This window comes from Misgurnus anguillicaudatus, chromosome 4, assembly GCF_027580225.2.
Source record: "Misgurnus anguillicaudatus chromosome 4, ASM2758022v2, whole genome shotgun sequence".
Classification (NCBI taxonomy): Eukaryota; Metazoa; Chordata; class Actinopteri; order Cypriniformes; family Cobitidae; genus Misgurnus; species Misgurnus anguillicaudatus.
Genome location: NC_073340.2, coordinates 15,364,036 through 15,382,953, shown reverse-complemented (window position 1 = coordinate 15,382,953; position 18,918 = coordinate 15,364,036). Strand labels below are relative to the sequence as shown.

At 36.4% G+C, this 18,918-nt stretch overlaps 1 protein-coding gene across 1 annotated transcript in view; it reads left to right on the top strand.

The window, feature by feature from the left end:
* Positions 1–18,918, top strand: part of waplb (WAPL cohesin release factor b) — a 56,144-nt gene extending 37,226 nt beyond the window's left edge. Inside the window, exons 11-20 of the mRNA XM_055175620.2 lie at positions 1,711–1,822; positions 2,452–2,549; positions 2,664–2,740; positions 6,211–6,383; positions 6,714–6,829; positions 12,255–12,416; positions 14,319–14,523; positions 14,751–14,839; positions 15,539–15,634; positions 18,565–18,918. Of these exons, the coding sequence (XP_055031595.2) occupies positions 1,711–1,822; positions 2,452–2,549; positions 2,664–2,740; positions 6,211–6,383; positions 6,714–6,829; positions 12,255–12,416; positions 14,319–14,523; positions 14,751–14,839; positions 15,539–15,634; positions 18,565–18,630 (1,194 nt within the window). The 3' untranslated portion in view covers positions 18,631–18,918. The remainder of the gene's footprint in view (positions 1–1,710; positions 1,823–2,451; positions 2,550–2,663; positions 2,741–6,210; positions 6,384–6,713; positions 6,830–12,254; positions 12,417–14,318; positions 14,524–14,750; positions 14,840–15,538; positions 15,635–18,564) is intronic.

The following is an 18,918-nucleotide window of genomic DNA, read 5'->3' as shown; positions in this document are numbered from 1 at the left end:
TTAAACAAATAAATCGTAGTAGGTGATTTAAGGTTTTGCCTTTTTCTTGAAATTTATTGTTGATTGCAGTGAATTTGTTGCTAAAGCTTAGGTATGGTGTATGGAGATATGGACATAGAGAACATTGAATCCATCATGAATATTGTCTTGTAGTCTATATTTTTATGAAAAATTGCAGAGAGAGAGAGAGAGAAATGTTTTGTTTTTCTACATGAACAAAGATGGTTGAATGGCAGTGAAAGTTGACTTTAAAGGTGCATTGTATAACTTTAAGAGACAGAAATGCAATATAATATACATAACTATTTTATCAGTGGTGTAAAGACCTCACATAATGAACTTTTATTGTTTTTATGAATAAGCCGTTTTTATCCACATGCACCACGGGTACCAGGGGTGCAAACTTGTCACCTTTCGGCAAAATTCGCTGTTTTGGATCAAAAATATGTCCTTCTTGTGATTAGTCTAGATCCGATAAGTTTTTGAAAATGAGGGGTGAGGGGAGACTGCGACAGAACTGTGACTGTAAGCTGTTGTGTGAACAGAACAGACCCTGGATTATTTGTTTATGTGTACTCAATAATACGAAATACCAATTTCTGTAAAACTTTACAATAAGGTTGGATTTGTTCACATTAGTAAATGCATTATCAAATAATGAACAATATAGTTTTTCAGCATTTATTAATTCTTGTTTATGTCAGTAGTTATTCATGTTAGTTTATAGTGCATTAACAAATGTATAAGATTTACAATTAATAAATAATTAATAAAGATTCAAATGAAAATAAAAGTAATAATTCATATATAAACTGTGCCCCAAACTGTTCTAAACTTCCCTACGTTGTCTCAGACGATAACATGTTTGTCCTGTGACAGCCACCGTAGCTTCTCTTTGCATTTCGAAATTGTGATTGATTAAAATCTTACTGCTTTTTCCTGGAAACCCACATTACATATTTAGGAAGCAACTGTTTTATAATTACTGTTTGTTAAGAATTTATTATTTATTTAAAATGTGTCTGTCTAATCTGTTTATGTATAAAAGTTTTCGTTTTTGAACGTGTGTACTTGCATTATGATGCTTTTTTATTTTCAGTCATATAATCAGTGACCAAAATGCTCTTAAATTGGCAATAACATCACTTGTCACAATTATTTCAGACAAAAAAATCATGACAGTCCAATGGAACAGGGTTATTTGCTGGATTTTAATTCATTAAAGGTGCAGTGTGGAAAATTTGAGAAGGATCTTTTGATAGCAATGCAATATAATCTACATAACTATATTATCAGTGGCGTATAAAGATCTTATTCACATACACTGCGGGTCCCCTTACATGGAAGCTGCCATTTTGCAGCATCAATTTTCTACAGTAGCCCTAAACCAGTGTTTCTCAAACTTTTTCAGCCAAAGGACCACTTTATCTTCCAATTTTTTTCTGAGGACCACCTAACAGAATCCACAGTCCGCGGACCACACTTTAAGAATTACTGCCCTAAACGGACAAACTGCTCTACAGAGCACATTTATTACTATGTTGTCTCAGATGATGACATGTTTATCCTGTGACGGCTACCGTAGCATCTGTGTGCTTCGAAAGGGAGCGGTGCAATTCGCAACCTTACCACTAGATGCTGCTAAAATCTACACACTGCACCTTTAAGCAACATGTTTCATTGTAACGTTTTCTTTTTTCTTTTTTGCAGGCGGGACATTTAGCCATGGAGACATTGTTATCGTTGACCTCAAAGAGGGCGGGGGATTGGTTTAAAGAAGAACTCAGGCTTCTTGGAGGCCTGGATCACATTGTAGATAAAGGTACAAATGTTGAGAGAGTCTATGGAATTAGAGCAGCCTTAGGGGCTGATCACACAGAACGCGTTTATGGCAGTGTCAGGCGCCTATTTTGAACGATTATCTTTGGGCAGTGAGCGTTATCTGAACTGGTTATTAGTGGAAAAGCGTCGATGTCATGCACGTTTTCCATTGTCCAATCGAATGAGGGGAGAGGCGGGCTTTTGTTGTGGTGACAGAAGTTTACAGTTGTTTGGAACAACCGGAGACTGCACTCACTCACTGTTTTCTGCATGTTTGTGCACCTTTCACCTTCGATCAAGGTCAGAACAAGTGCCATCTTTTTAAAGTTTCTGCCAATATGATAGTTAACAGCCACGCTTCAATTTTTGATTGACAGGACAGCTGCTTTGGTGTTTGCCTAGCAACATAAAAAATCGCACCGCACTGCTCCTTGTTTAAAGTGACCTAAAAAGGCAAATTTATAGGTGTTTAAAACACGTTTTGTGTGATTGGCCCCTTGCTGTTGCTATGAAATGCCAGATGATTAGTGTAGAAGTATATTAGGAAATAGCCATCACTTTTGCTCGGGTTTCAGATGCATGTGTTTTAAATACCTTTAAGAGTAACGGGTGTGTCTGTGTTTTCCACAGTGAAAGAGTGTGTGGAGAACCTTAGCCGAGAAGACGATAAGGAGAATCTGGTGGCGTCGTTGTGGGGGGCTGAGAGATGTCTGCGTGTATTAGAAAGTGTACGTTTACCTCTGATGCTTACACAAATTTATTTGACATTTATATGTATAAATTTGGCATGCATGCAAAATAAAATTTCTGCTGTTTAACCTTTTCAATATATTTTAATACAGGTAACTGTTCACAATCCAGAAAACCAAGGGTACCTAATTGCCTACAAGGATTCTCAACTCATAGTGTCTTCAGCCAAGTAAGCCCACTCAGTTGCTCAGCAGTTTCACTGTAGACTCGCCGTTTGTAGTAATGTTGCTGTAGACCTGGAGTGGTTTTCTAACACGCTCGAAAAAATTTGGCAGTAAGCCTCGATCCACTGTGGTCTAGCAGGGTCCAGGTCAATTGTGCGCGCTCTGCTAGCTTTCTTCATTACAGTCGACAGACTCCAGACTCTTTAACCACCTCCAAAACAACAGGAAGACTTATCAACCGGACCACAAGCACAGAGCTGCTGTGCCAGAAACAGCTGCTGATACATCTCGACACGTACTGAGATTAGATTTTTTATGATACAGCAGTCGTTTTGAACATTGCTGTTCATTTTTAATGACATGCTATGAGAATTTTTTTGGGTAAAAATCTCTATAGACTTATACTGAAGAAGGGACCTGATCCATATTTGTAGCCCAGCTAGGGTTCTTTTGATATATAATACAAAAGTCTGCACATCACATAAATTCAAGAAATAAGATCTACTGAGAGAAATACTTGTTTACTGAAGATTATTAAAGCTTATCCGCTTGTTAAGTCATGATGTAAGATATTAGCCTCAACTCCTTTCATTAGAGCATTATTATCTATTATTTAACCTATTTCCAAACCAGCCATTTTTTTTTAAGTTGCCCACCAGCATATTTTGTAATTTCCACCAAAGTTTCACAAAATGCCTTGCAGGATAATTTTCTTCTAAAACTATATAAACATACAAATATATCAAATGAAGGATCAGACCATCTGCTTTCAAATAGGGTCACGAATAATCCTTTGCGGAATGGAGGTTTTTGTTTGCATAATATGTGTGGGTGTATTGTGTATATAAATATATACATGCGCGTGTATATATATTTAAGAATATGTGTATATACATTTTTATATTTATATATAAATATTTATTTTATAAATATATTGTTTTATTAAAATTATACATGTATGCGTGTGCATTTATATATACATAATTATTATACACAGTACACCCACATATACAGTGGGGCTTGAGAGTTTGGGCACAATTTACCAAATTGGTAGATATGAGCAAAGAAAGCTATAAAAAATAATCTATAATGTTTCTTCTTTTAAGCTTTATTAAAAAAATAACAAAAATATAATGTTTCGTGTAAGTAAAACTATTAAAATGAGGGGGAAATTACATTACAAAATAAATAATTTTCTCTAATACTCACTGGGCATAAATATGGGCACCCCTTTATTTAATCCTCTTTGCTACCTTCATTTGAAAGGACAACAGCTCATGTAAAGGGGTGCCCATATTTGTGCCCAGTGAGTATCAGAGAAAATTATTTATTTCGTAATTTAGATAATTTTTATAGCTTTGTCTGCTCATATTTACCAAGGGTGCCCAAACTTTCGAGCCCCACTGTATTATGTAAACAAAAACTTTTATTTTGCAAACGATTAGTCGCGACTAATCATTAGGCAGCCCTACTTTCAAACAGAGAACGGGGACAAAAAAACTTTTCATCCTATCTAAATTTTTTGCTCTGCTATAAACTCTTAAATATGGATTTTGTCTTTAAAAAAGAATTTTTTTGTTAGCGGAAAAGCTGAAATAATTGCATTTTTGTGTTAGAGATCAGATTCAGAACATACACAACACTTTTTTTCACTTTTGTGAAAATCATAAAAAATGCTGGTGGCGAAAGAGTTAATTGACGAGATAACTCGTCAATGGCGAGGAAAGAGTTAAACAACTGCATATAAGCACTATATTTGTCTCCAGACTCACAGAATCACAGACAGCAATATATTAATAATTTGTAAAAAAAAAACGTCCTTGAGTCCATGTCTGGTCATCTCGAATTTTGTTATGGAGATAAAAATTAGGATCCGAAGTTTTTGGTAGTTTTGCATTATGATACAAGTGTATATTAGCATGATTTTTTTCTGTTATTTCTTCATGGCATTTGAGATCGGTTAGACCTGGTCAGACTTAATAAGCAGATTTCACAGGGCTGTTGAATGCTTTATTTTGATTGGTTGAGAAATGTTTTTACGTATATGCATTATTTTTCATACTCTCTTTATCTTCCTCTCTCGATGAGTTCAGTATAAAAGCACAGATAGCTTAAAACCTAAACTGCTGCAAAACATGTATCATGATGTTAAAGTAGCGAGTAGTTAAAGTAACTTTGTAAAACCGGTTTGAAACAACATGAGGTCTAACTGTGGGTTTACATCAAACGCGAAGCGTGCAATCGCATTGCGTTGCTCGCTTTAGATTACTCGCGGGATTTAAATTCGTGTCATGTGAATTTTTCGGTCAAGTTGAAAATTTTTAACTTTAGCGAAGACGCGTTTGAGGCGAATAGCGCGTTTTTTTTTCATGGCAAACGCCTCGCCTATACCGGGTCATTCGCATCGCCCCACGTGAGGACGCGTCTGATCGGGTCTTTGCATTGACTTTGTATGTAATCTACTCGCGCAAATCGTTGAACTCTCATCTGGTGTACACCCGCAGTTAGACTATACTTCAAATTTGTCATGTATTGTATTGCGATATGCATTGCAACCTTGTATCGGGATACGTATCAAATCGGGAAATTGTTGGTGATACACACCCCTATGCTACACGTCGTGCTGCAGGTTTGCATTTTTATTGAATAATTCAATGACTTGTCATCAATTATTACTTAAATGTTATAACAAAATAGAAATTTTACGCAGACAATCATCACTCCTTTAGTTTTTTTTTGTGCACTGTTCCTTTAACATTGTTTCAATATAAAACTGCAGAGGGAGTCGAGCATCAATAGTTATGCGTTATGGTACATGCAGCTCATTCTGATGTATTTCAGCCAGTCTGACCTCTCTTCCACCGTTAAAGTAATTTTAAGCTGTGACCCGCTCTATAGACAGGGTCATGCACCGTGAGCTGAACGTGGGCGCTCGAGACGAAGAAGGGTACTCACAGATACACACACAACAGTATGAGCACGTTCAGCTTGCTTTAATACAATTAAGGAGTGCGACAGGCCTGCATTAATAATGACTTGACTAATATGAACGCATGAACCCTTTCCCATTACACTCACTAATGTCTTCTTATTATGCTAAGCGCATTAGAGGCGTTTTGCTGGTCATACTGTAGTACTTTTCTCTCTTGTGTGTGCTTTCTTGAGGTCTAATAGAGAGATTGTTTCTTCCACAGAAAGCTAATGCAGGCTGTGTCTGCTGACCGTGGCTGTGGTGTAAATGTGATCCATTAGGATGTGCGCACTTCCCACTAGGGCTGTTGTTTTTACTTTTCCGTTTTAAGTGTTGTTATAAACAGCCTGGTAACAGCACTTATATTACCAGATGTAGGGTTTAGCTGTGCTATTTATGATTTTGTTTGCAAGGTATTTGTAGTTATATTCTGTCAAAAAAGTGCTTAATGATACTCTTTCAAAAGACGTGACATTGGATTGACTGTCCTTGTTCATGTTTCAGGGCTTTGAGCCACTGTGAAGAAATGATCCAGAGGTACAGTCGAGAGATAAACCGAGATCTGTGCTCATCCGGGACACCGCTGCCCTACTGCAGTAACAGTAATGTAGGAAAAGCTGTGGAGGACTGCATGCGAGCCATCATCGGAGTCCTGCTTAATCTTACACATGACAACGGTCAGTGCGAACCATCTGCTTGAATGTGAATAAACAATTTAGAACGTGCTAGATTAACAGTCAGGTGGTTGGGCGGGAGCTGTTGAACATGTAAAATATAAAGGTTAAGAAGAGACTAGTCTTTCATCAATGGGTTTTGTTTTTACGCTTTAAGACGGATTTCTGTTAGCGGTGTTGCTTATAAACATGCCTGCCAAAACCCTTCAGCGTAATGTTGATATGCTAAGCCGTAAGCTTGATGTGAGCTCTGCAGGGAAAGAAAATCCCTGATTTACTAGCGCTGAACTCGTATATGCGTCGACTGAATGCGTTTTTTCCATCTGTCTGTAGAATGGGGAAGCACAAAGACGGGCGAGCAGGAGGATTTCATCACCACAGCGCTCAACTGTGTGCTCAGGGTCCCGCAGTATCTGCCACAGGAGCAGAGGTTTGACATCAGAGTCCTGGTGAGTACACACGTCTACTGATAACACTCTACTGAGTTAGTAGGTAATCAATAGATCAAGCTCATGGGTTTTCGCTAAAGATCAAGAGAATAGAAATTCACAAGGGCTTTTAAGTTGAAATGTTACAGGAAAAGATACCTTTTTATATATTTACGAAGAGTTTGCTTCCAAAACGCAATAATTTTTTTTGTAAAAACATGTTTTATAAAACTACCCATTCTGGTTCTTCATTCTGATTGTTTGAAACGCGTTCTAAGCCATGATAAAATACCCTGGTAACCCCATGGTTCAGATCGCATTACATAAGTATCACTTCGCCACTGTTGCTGCATACTGATTTATGAAAATAAACTCCACAGTCTTTAATCATATTTTTATTTTGTCCACAATTGCACAATTAATGGCAATATCTAGATAAATGGCAAAAAATATTGTTGAGTCATCTCATCAATTAAGAGAAAACCCTGAGGAGTTTCTACCTCAAATTTATATTTCCGCTATTATCCACTGGGTGGCGATGTTACCCAACTTAAACACTGACGCATTCACTCAACACTAAAAACACCTTGTAAGTTTTGATCAGACTCTGAATCTGATCTCTTAAAGTTATTCACAAAAATGGAATTATCTCCGCTTTTAGTTGAAAATTAAGAGGTGATAAGAGAACAAATGAAGGTAGGATGAAACAGGCTTTTTTGTTGTTTGAAAGCGGGCAGTCTGTTCTTTCATTTGATATTTTATGTTTATTTAAAGAAGAAAATTTTTCTGTAAAGCATTAAACTAAAACTGGGTGACAACTAAAAAAAAAAAAAAAAAAAAAAAACTCTGACAGGGAAAGAGTTAAGCATGCTTTCAAGCATATTTAATCATCACTTCAACAGTTGCACAATATAAATGTATAAATTAGATGAATGTTAATTTATATAAATAAACACCACAGTCTTTAATCATATTTTCATTGTGTCTTTGCTGCGTCTGTGTTGCTTGAGAACTGTTCTCTGTTGTAGCCGCACTTGATTCTGAGGAACTACTTTGTTTAGCGGAAGAGTAATATTTGTACTAGGGATGGGACGGTTAGAAAATTTTATATCATGATTATAGTGACCAAAGTTATCAAGGTTATCAATATTATCATGGTTTTCTTGAATTGAGATGAAAATGTTCAAAAAGAGCTGATACACACACTGAAAACATTTTAACAAGTTTTATTTTTGAAAATCAGCAAACAACAAATACAATTAGCAGCTATATGCTCTTTTTTTAAACATAAACATTAAATCAGGGGTATCCAGCCTTTTTTGTGTGGCAATCTACTTTTAAAATGATAAAGCCCGACAAGTATACCTGCTATTAATTTTTTTTTTAACAAAACACTGTTTAATTTTTAAAAACACTTTAAATGTGTGTTAGGAGGAATATCTCTACATTGAATTTAGGGCTGTCACCAATACTCCATTCTTTTTACGAAGTAAAAAAAAATCCTTGAGTACATGCCGAGTACTCCTTATAGCGGAATAGTGGAGATGCGGTTTTGATGAAATAAACTAGAAAATGACAAAATTATCAGAAGCATTTCTCTCTCGTTCGTTTGTTCGGTCGGTCGATTGATTGCACGCACATACACCGTGTGTGTGTGGATCAACTCCTGCATGAAGGCAAGAATGTGCATCCAAATTTCGGAAGTTAGACGACTCCGCTGCAGCGGGCAGGCGCTTTGTTTTCCGAAGCTCGTGGAGGCGTGGAGCAGCATGCACAGTTAATAACTTATGTGCGATCTACCGGCATTGCATTTGCGATCGACTGGTCGTATTGGACACCCCTGCATTAAATGAACATTAACATGGAGCCCTGAGATGTATGAACCCGTTTTAATGAACAGTACTTTAAATAAGAACATCAAATGCACACATAAGCAACGCATTAAAACACAGTGCACCTGTTACTGCCTTTTGCAACGCCTTCTCGTGCAAAAACCAATGTTGCATGCGCGCGCCTGCGTCAAGCTGATTCTGGGTGGACAGGATTTACAGCGAGTTTTCAAAATCACGGTAATCAAACGCGGTTGTAATGATAATTACATTTTAAACGATAATACTAACCGTCAGGACATTTTATCATGGTTAATCGCGAAACTGGTAATCGTCCCATCCCTAATTTGTACTAATATAATTACAACTTATTTGTTTTTTATTTTATGAAATCCTGCTATGCATATGACGTAACCGTTTTATAAAAGCAATAAGCCCCGAGAAGCAGTGGTGTTACAGTCCATTTTATAACAGCTAAGGGGTTTTAGGCACTCCGCTTCACCTCGTGCCTAACAAATACACTCATAAAAAAAAAAAACATTAACCTCTTAAACCCTAAGGACCCAGTCCCGGGGACAAAATTTCGTATTTTGACTCAAATAAAATATTCTTTTAATCTTTAATGGTCCATCATGGACCCCAGTAACACATATGAGATACTGTTTGAAAGCTTAGACTCTCTACTTTCTCCAGATATGCATCACTTTGAGAAATCTTTTACTGTAAGAAAGTTATTTACACTTAATTTACACTATCACCCCCCCCCCCCCATAATTTTGTATATGATTTAATATTCACATATTTCATATTTTTCAAGTATGACAAACATGGGCAAGTCTTATATCAAATGAAAGCTCTCATTCTCAGGAATAAGGCTACAGCGTTATTTTTGTTCTATTATTAACACATATCCAACAATAGTTGAATAAATAATGATGTAAAAAATCGTCTTTTGTAAACATATGGGAAACTTGAGTGTGGACTGCCTCAGATAGCACAGATAGCCACAAATGATACACCATCTTTTCTCTTAGGTCCTACTCTAAAAAATGAGTCCATTCACAGCATTTTCTTAGGTTGTGTGCATGAATAATCCCTTGTTATTTATTGTATGTCCAAAACAAAAAATTAATATTTATATGAAAAATGTATTTTCGGACACTTCAGTAAAATGAAAATAACTTTTGAATGCGACATGCTAAAGAGATCATTCTTTTTTTGGGTGTTTACTGTCTGCTGCTGGTAACCACCAGAACTGTTTGCAGTCTGCTAGAGCACACAGAACCAGAGTTATACACTATCAAAGGCAGTATTTACAACATAAAAAAAGAAAATTTGGTGTTTCATCATATGGAAAACAACATAAATAACACTATTTGTCACAAACAGCAGCTTTTTGTGTAACTTCAAAGGGTTTTCTGCAAAATGATATAAAGAAATTGCATTTATTCCACTGTATGTGGTTATGGGAGCACTTCAAATGTTTTTAGGCAGAAATTGTATACAAAAAGGGTATTATTCCTCCCATCAGTTGGAGTAAAATAACTTTTGCATACATTATGATAGAGAAAAAAATCTTTTTTCCTCTGTAAGCTGGCAATTGCTGGAATCAAACAAAACTGTCTGCAGGGAGCTGAGGCACTCAGGGCCAGAGTTATACACTTTTAAATAAAAACTTTAGAAAAAAAACATCAAAAAGCGCCTATTTATTTTTGTGTTTATTAGAGGACTGACAACACATACAACCATGTTTAGCACTTTCATCAGTGTTTTATGTAATTTCAAAGGGTTTTCTGTAAAATGATACCAAACATTTGTATGTAAACCTCTGCATGTGGGTATGGGAAGCTTTTGAAATTAGGTAGGCCAAATCCAGGCGAAAATCCCCAAAATAGCTTCAGGGTGGAAGAAGTTAATGGCATTAATCAAAATTTGTCATATTAATAACACTGTCATTGCTGCTGTTATCCTTGGGATGACGTTGCTGAACTTTTTTGACAGCGATCAGCTGTAAAATGTTGTGGTCCTGCTTGATTTTCGTTGAATAAAATAATTGTAAATTGTTAAATAATGGAAAGTTTTTCATAAGATCCCCTGGGGTCAATGTGTTAGCATGACAGAAGCTTAATGCTGTCGGAAGAACAAGCAACATCCAAAAATTTTTTATCTTCCGAGTGCCTCTCACGTAAATTATTACATTTTGATGGCTTATGTTTCTTTCCTGTCACAGAAAACCACCACAGGTTTATTAATGCCATCAAAGTATTATTTTGTTTGTTTGTTGATCACGAAGTACAAAGTAGATGAGGAGAACTAGGATTCCGCGTGTATTCAATGCGCTGCCATTGTTGTATACAATGCGTGGAATGGTGCGCTGTGATTTGTTGAGCAGATTTATAGCATTCGGCAGAGAAGACTGCCGTTCATCGCATTTTGGGAAAAAAGGGAGAAAAGATGACAGAATAACATTTAAGAATTTACTTTTTAATACTGACCTGATACAATGCTGATTTTGACTGTTACTAATTAAAAAAAAAAAATGCAGTTTATCGCGTTTTGGAACCAAACTCTTCATATATAGAGAGATGTTTTTGTGGTGATGGGACATCCGACTCTTTTTGTAACTCTTAAACTTTCTAGGGTTGCAAATGATCGATTATATGTCAGATCACTAGTCAGTTTGTTGGGGTATGATTTACAATCTATATTCAATTCATTTGCTTCCAAAGTTTATGCAATCTTGGCAGATTGAGAGCACTTACTCAACTCATGAATCAATGTTAGATAAAGTAGAATTGCACAGCATCTTTGCATTTCTGGCTTACATCTCCACAACCGTCACTAAGCAACAAGTAAAATTGCTGGTTTGCTTGCCTTGAAACATAATGTGGTGTAAGTAAACCCCTCAGGTCATGTTAACACACAGTTTGGGGAGTGACAACCGCACTTACCGCATTTACGGAGAAGCCTTGCTATGTGTTAATGTAGAGTGAACTGAGATCACGGCAAACTGTTTCGTAATGCTTTGCACAGCCGATCTCTCTTCAAAATAGCTGCGCAACAGTATAATGTGATATTCTAAATAGAAGCATTCATAGATGTCATCATCCCATGGCACATTTATTCTGTAACGTACGCATCTGAGTGTTGCGTTTGGTTTGTAGTACAACATTGCACATAAAATGTTGTTGTACAGCGAGCTGTTTAGTGGAGCAGCAGGCAAGTGACATCATAGTCCAAACCAGTCGATAATGTCATTGATTGAAAACCATTTCATCATCAATTATTATCAGTTATTTCATTAGTTGTTGCAGCCTTAAACTCTCATTAATTGAGAAATGTATTTGCACCTTCATTTCCAGATGTTCCTGTGGGGCAGTTTTAGTGTTTTTAAACTGCAAATATAGCTGTTAATACTACGTTGCTATATTGAAAATGAAATAAAATGATCAAATATTTATATTTAAAGTGTTCAGTGAAAACAGGCTGAATTTTTTAAAGTGCTCTGTTAGGAGATGCTAATAAATTCTTAATTTAAAAAAATAAGTTGCATCTGTTATTAGTACTGTGTTTTTTTTTTGTCTAAATAAAGTGTATTGTGTTGTGTTTGTGTGTAGGGTCTTGGCTTGCTCATTAATCTGGTGGAGTACAGCGCGAGGAACAGACACTGTCTGGTGGAGTTACAGATGGGAAGTGAAGTCTGGGAATCTATGTGCGTGTCCGACAAAGATGAACTGCAGACTGAAGGCTCTCTCAGTGCCATTGCTGCTCTGGTGAAGGTATCAAACTTATCAGAACAAAAACCACTCTTGTCAGACACAACTGCTTTAACCTCCTAAGACTCGAGCTTTGGTTTGGCTTGCATTTTAGATTTCTTCCAGCTATTTGGGGTTAGGAAGAACCAATAAATATAATAACCAAATATTTTTCTTTGAACATGAAACAGTGTCCACGTTTGTGTACAACAGGTTCCAGTTACACAAAATGAAGTATTATGATGCAAACAACAAAAAATGTGTGTCCACGTCATAGACTGTAAAAAAAAGATGGACGACGCCCGTTCACTCTCTTTCATTGGTGAAAAGTGAAGCCGTCAGTGTTCCGATACGGCGCTGACATCTTGGGTCTTGAGTCTGCACAGTAGCGATATCGGGACCAGTCTTGCGCAGTAGTGCGCAGGAAGTAAAGCCGCGAAAGCAAGGCTCTCGCAGAATGTGCATATCACAGCTGTCAATCATGACGTGACACCACCGTTTTTATAGCATTAAATAATAAACTAAAAACAAACTTATTTTAAAAACACTTGAATTTACATCAGCGTGATAAAAACTACAGTAAATGACACAAAGCAGCTTTATAAAAAAGATAATTGAAGTGTAATTGAGAAATGAGAAATAATACTAATTAATGTTTTTGCGTCAGTTTATTGTTTTAAATGGTCCGCAAGTGTATGTTTCACATATGTAACACATGACCTTTTGAAGTGAATACGTAATACGTAAGGTGATGCTGGCGCGTCACATGGCTAGTGCAAGAAGATAAGTTGTGGTTTAAAAGTACATTTATTTATTTTTTTGGCTAAAATGGCCATTGTTTCGCTAGATAAGACCATTATGCCTCGGTTGGGATCATTTAGAGTCCTTTGAAGCTGCATTGAAACTGTAAACTGTTGAGGTCCAATAAAGTCCATTATATGGAGAAAAATCCTGAAATGTTTTCCTCAAAAACGAAAAGACATAAACATCTTGGATGACAAGGGGAAAGTAAATGATCAGGATTTCTTTTATGAAAGTGGAGTATTTAATAGTCACCATTTAGCAAGCTGACACTCAGTAAAGTTTTAGTAGTTTAGTAACTCTGCCATGGTGTGCCCTCATAGCACACCTGTTGCCATAAAGTAACACCTAAATCGCACAAAGGTCTACAAAACAGTACATTTTAACGTTTTTTATTAGTTCAAGCTAATAATATAGACTGTATCAGCAGCAACAACATAATCAAATGGCTTTTGTGGACCAAATGCAACATCCGGTAAACTTCCACATAGAATCAATAATAACAGAGTCCTTTTACAGTAATGTTTTCTGATAACAAGGGAAATATGAACAAAAGTAATTTATTTCCTATCTAACGTGTATCAACTAATACACTGAGCTAACATTAGTGTGTTAAATTAATGAATACAGTGTTAGCTACAGGTCCTTTAATTCCTTTTTTTGGCTGCCAAACCTCTTCACACAGCTATGATTCATGCTCGTCATTTCCCCTCATCTTTAGCAAACCAAAACAATTTATTTTCGACAAGGTATTTGTTTCAGAGATTAGTTTAGCCACTAGCTAGACCGATAAATCAATACAGACTGGATGTTCACTTCGGTTCAGGCGCATAACCCTGAATGCGTTCGATGAACGCATCTATGCTATAAAAAGGTTGGCAAACACTCTCCAGCCCACCATATTGTTATTAAGAATAAACTGCAAAAATAAGTAGCGATGTCAACTTGGATGCTACAAGAATATGCTGAAGGCAATCAGTAATGGATATATACACGTTTAAGTGATTGCTTGCTTATAAATGAGAAGTCATGCCATGTAACATTAGAATCGATTAGCTTTATATAATCTGTAAGTATAATAATAATACAGTTGGGTATTCTGCTGTCTTTTTTGTGTGCAAATAGCTTTTCCTCCAGCGAGAGCATGCAGCCATGTTGGCAGAGGCGGAGACTGATGATTTCATCAACGACGCACCCAAGCCCCAGCTGGACCAGAGCGGAGAGTGGAAGGAGACCAATGAGGAGATCCAGTGGGTGGCTTCAGAAAACAACACCACAGATGATAAAAAGAAAGAAGGAGAGGAGGAAGAAGAGCTTGATCTTAACAAAGGTGCACACACGTACACTTTCACAAAGATGTCTGATGTTTACTGACTGTACCAGAAAACATACAGACACCGAATAAGTGGTGTAAAATGTAAAATTTGCAATAAAAATGTACAACACTTGCATAAGTATTGATAAAACATACTTTAAAATTCAATGCAGTTTTACTTTATGGAGGCATTAACCACAAGTCTGTTGTGAAGTTTTAAGTGTTTTCCTGTGTGTCTGCAGCTCTCCAGCATGCTGGCAAACACATGGAGGACAGTATTGTGGCATCATACACTGCACTGCTTTTGGGTTGTCTGTGCCAGGGAAGCCCTGTAAGTAACATTTACATACAAATAACCCTGACCATTTTCCCACGTTTAGTCCACATTATGGTGCTTGCTGATCCAGGTCCAGACAAAATCCAGGATAAGAGCAGAGCGATTACCAGTGCAGTGTGTTTGAGATTTTATTGTAGACCTTCCTTTGTCATTGTTTGTCTAAATTGCAGTTGTAAATTGTTATTAGGTGTGCAGTAGAATAATCAGTAATGGACTTTCACAAAGCTTTGTTGCTGTTTGACGGACGTACACGGTGATTATCTGTCTGACTAATAAACGTGGCTTGGATACAAACAGACAGAGAGATGGACATTTATACACTCACTCGCTTTTCATAAAACATGAAGGATGTCTTTGATTTATAAAACAGAAAACAAGGACAACAGGAAAAAATATAATCTGCTGACATTTAAAGTGAACAAAACAATTTGACTTCTAACAAATTGAATTGAATTTCAAGGACGCATGATGGACGTTGTCCTTTTGGTGGCTTTGATTCATTTTATCGACATCAGACCGATTGGAATGAGGGGAATTGAAAAATCTTTGTTTTTGAATATTGAGCATCGTGAGACTTTGTGAGCAGTGAAATGTGATGGTCAGAGATGCACTGATGTTGCTTTTCAAGACAGTCTGCTTGCGTATTTAACATCTTAAGGGAGGAATAAGCCTCTAATAATGTTTTTCTTTCAGATGAATGTGACTACTGTGAGGGAAAACCTGCCAAAAGGGGATTTTTCGGTCATGACAGAGATGCTTAAGAAGTTCTTGAATTTCATGAACCTCACAGTAAGTGCACAAGAAATCAATTTTGGTTTTCAGTGTCTGAAACCAGTATCTGGAGGACAGGATGGCCAATGGCTGAAATATTACATTATCAAAAGCAAATAAGAGTGCACACATTAATTTAAAATGGGTGTGCGATCAAAAAAGTCATATCGAAAGAATATAAACCAAGGTCGTAGGGCTGTAACGATTAATTGTGCAAATGTGCTTTTTCTCAATGAATGCATTTTAATGATTTACGGTGAAATTCTGACACATCCTAATGCCAGGGGGCGGTCTTGTGCAGAAACTCCATTTGTGCCACAGAAGTAGTAGCATTACAAACGCAATTCCAGGAAATGTGTATTGGAATATTTATATACCTGTTCTTCAAATTGTTTCAGGTATTTTCTTGAATAAAAATAATATTTTGAATGATTTTGTTTAACGTGCGTTGCTTTTTTAAATGCAAGTTATAAACGACTCGTAATGATTTTAGATTGATAAGGACTTCCTACTGACCAAATGCCGTAGTACACGCACAAGCTGTGCATGAAACACAGAATCGATTCAAAATCGATTCTGAATCAATTTCAGAGGCATCTTTAATGGGACACGCAATTAATTGTTACAGCCCTACAAGGTTGGCACACCAAAGCTCCAAAAGTATAAAAAAATGTAATCTTAGACTTGCAAAAGGTTTCGAGCACATAAGCTCTTCCTTAAAGTATGCTCATCAACCCACACCTTTGTACCTCCAGGTGATCACTTGAAGATCACGTGACATAATGTAACAAGAAATCAAAGTAAATTTTATCAAGTACCAAAGTGACAAGCAAAAATATAATGAAAACATACAAAACTAAATGCGAAAGTCTACTGGGAAAAAAAGAACAATTAAAAAAATTATAATTTAACAAAAAATTAATAAAACCACATAACCGTGAATAAATAACACTTACAAAGTAGGTTAAATGTGTAAATGCTAAAACAAAACACCAAAAAGGAACAGCTGACTGTCAAATTCTTCATTTAATGGATAGCGTATCCAAGGTATAGGTTCAAATAATATCACATGATCAAATCTTCAGCAATCAATAGCCTCTTTTACACAGTAATGTGCTATCTTACATTCTCACTTACTGATAAAATGTCAGCACTAATTTACCAGAAAGGTTTTGTTCACACATGAACTGTTAACTGGAATTTACCATTAATTTGCCACTTAAGACCGAATGTGTGAAAGGGGCTAATGCCTGCTTCCAAATACCAGTTTCAGTAACAGCTAAAATAATATATTATGGATAATGTTTTGGTTTTAGAAGGTAAATATTAATATATATATATATTTACAAATTGAAACAATGGCATGTATTTCTCTATTTTGTAAATGTATATACATTACTGTGCAAAAGGCCACCATCACCAGCTTTGTTGTTTATGTATGTACACAAAATTAAAAACAAAACAATTTACAGAACTAAATGTCTTCTTCAGGCATCAGTCAGTATTTAGTGTGACCTCTCTTGGCACGAAACACATCTTGAGCTTTTTTGAGAAGACTGAAGGCTTGAAGTCATTCGATTAGAATTAGAAATTAGAATTTAATTTTATTTATGTTTAAGAGATCCTGCAGCTGCCTGCTATTGCTCAAGTAAAAGGGGAGTTTTCCCTAAATACTTGACACTTCAGCTTATACTTTTGTACTGTTTTTAATACTACATACACATTTCCTGTATTTTCTGGTTGTATTCTAATAACAGGGTTCCCACAGGTCCTTGAAATCCTTGAAAGTTTGTGAATCTGGGGGGAAAATTCAAGGCCCTGGGAAGTTTTTAAAAATATACATACATAGATACAGGTCATTGAAAGTGCTTGAATCTGTTTTATGCAAGAAGTTTTCTGGAAAAAATCAATATTATTCCCGATGTAGTGTATGATAATATCATAAAAACTGTAACTGTTTTTCACTGAGAAGGGAACGAGACACTGCGTCTCCCTTGCCATACTTCCCTGTAAAGCCGTCTTTGGCAATATTTCAGATCGCGATATACTTCCTGGCTCCCGCGTCACTCTGTCTTTGTTGTTAAGCCTCACATTGGTTGAATTTGATATTCACATTCAGACGCACTTACCCCTTGAGGCGACCCCAAAGTGTCACTGCAGTGACGCAGTGCGAGTTCCCTCGAAAGGGAACTGTAACAATGTATCTTAAAAGCTAATACGATGTCACCTTGAATTTGAGGGTATTGGACCTGGAAAGTCCTTAAGGTCCTTGAATTTGAAGTTAACTAAGGTGTGAGAACCCTGTAATAAAGAAACCAATAAATAATTATATATAATAACTATACTATTGCAAAAACACCAAATCTAACGGTAGCATGGTGGCCTAAGACTTTTGCACAATACTGCATTTATATATATTTATTTTAAATGAGCAAAAATTAGTTGCAAAAAATCTGTGTTTAAAAGTGTCTCCTTAACTTACCCGCATTCAAAACGGTAAACTTATTATACAGATTTGTAATTTGAGCTGTTGGGTAAGATGTCAGTTTGAAAGACAACCGGCATAAGTACCCAAGTGACTTTCATTTCAACTATAGATGGCGATAGAATGATAAAAGCTGCTTCCCGTCGCATACAGTCTGAAATAAACATCAAACACATTACAAGAAAACAGAAAGATTGTGTAAGTTACAAATGTTTTAAGATGCCCAGAGGCTTTTAGATAAGCATCAGATATTTTGTTTATTTAAAGCGCGCATTTACACAATTAGTATACTGAAGTGACTCTAGAAAAGACTTGTATTGCTAGCATTTGACATTTTTGTCTTTAATAATAAACATTAATGTGCACCCAAAATGCTCTGCAATATTCTGCATGATCATCTTATAAAAAACAAAACCAAGTTGTGTGTATATACTGATGAATTGTGTGTTTTTGTCCCCTTTAGTGTGATGTTGGCACCACGGGGCAGAAGTCGATCTCCAGAGTCATTGATTATCTGGAGCACTGTTAATGTGTTAGTGGAGCTCCACACAGACCTCAGCACACACACCTGACCTGCCTGATACACCTGGAGAACAAACTCATCATCACTCGTTCAGAAAGACTACAGAAGAAAGTTTCAAGCACACCATACACCGAACTCTATTAAAAGAGCCGTTTATTCATCCATTTCTTCAGACGTTCCTCATCACAACATTGAGCGATAAACCGTTAATCTGTCCCTTTCTTGTAAAGTCCATATTGTTGCCTTGTAATTTCACTTTCTAAGTTGCAGAACTTCATAAAAGTGGTGGTGAGA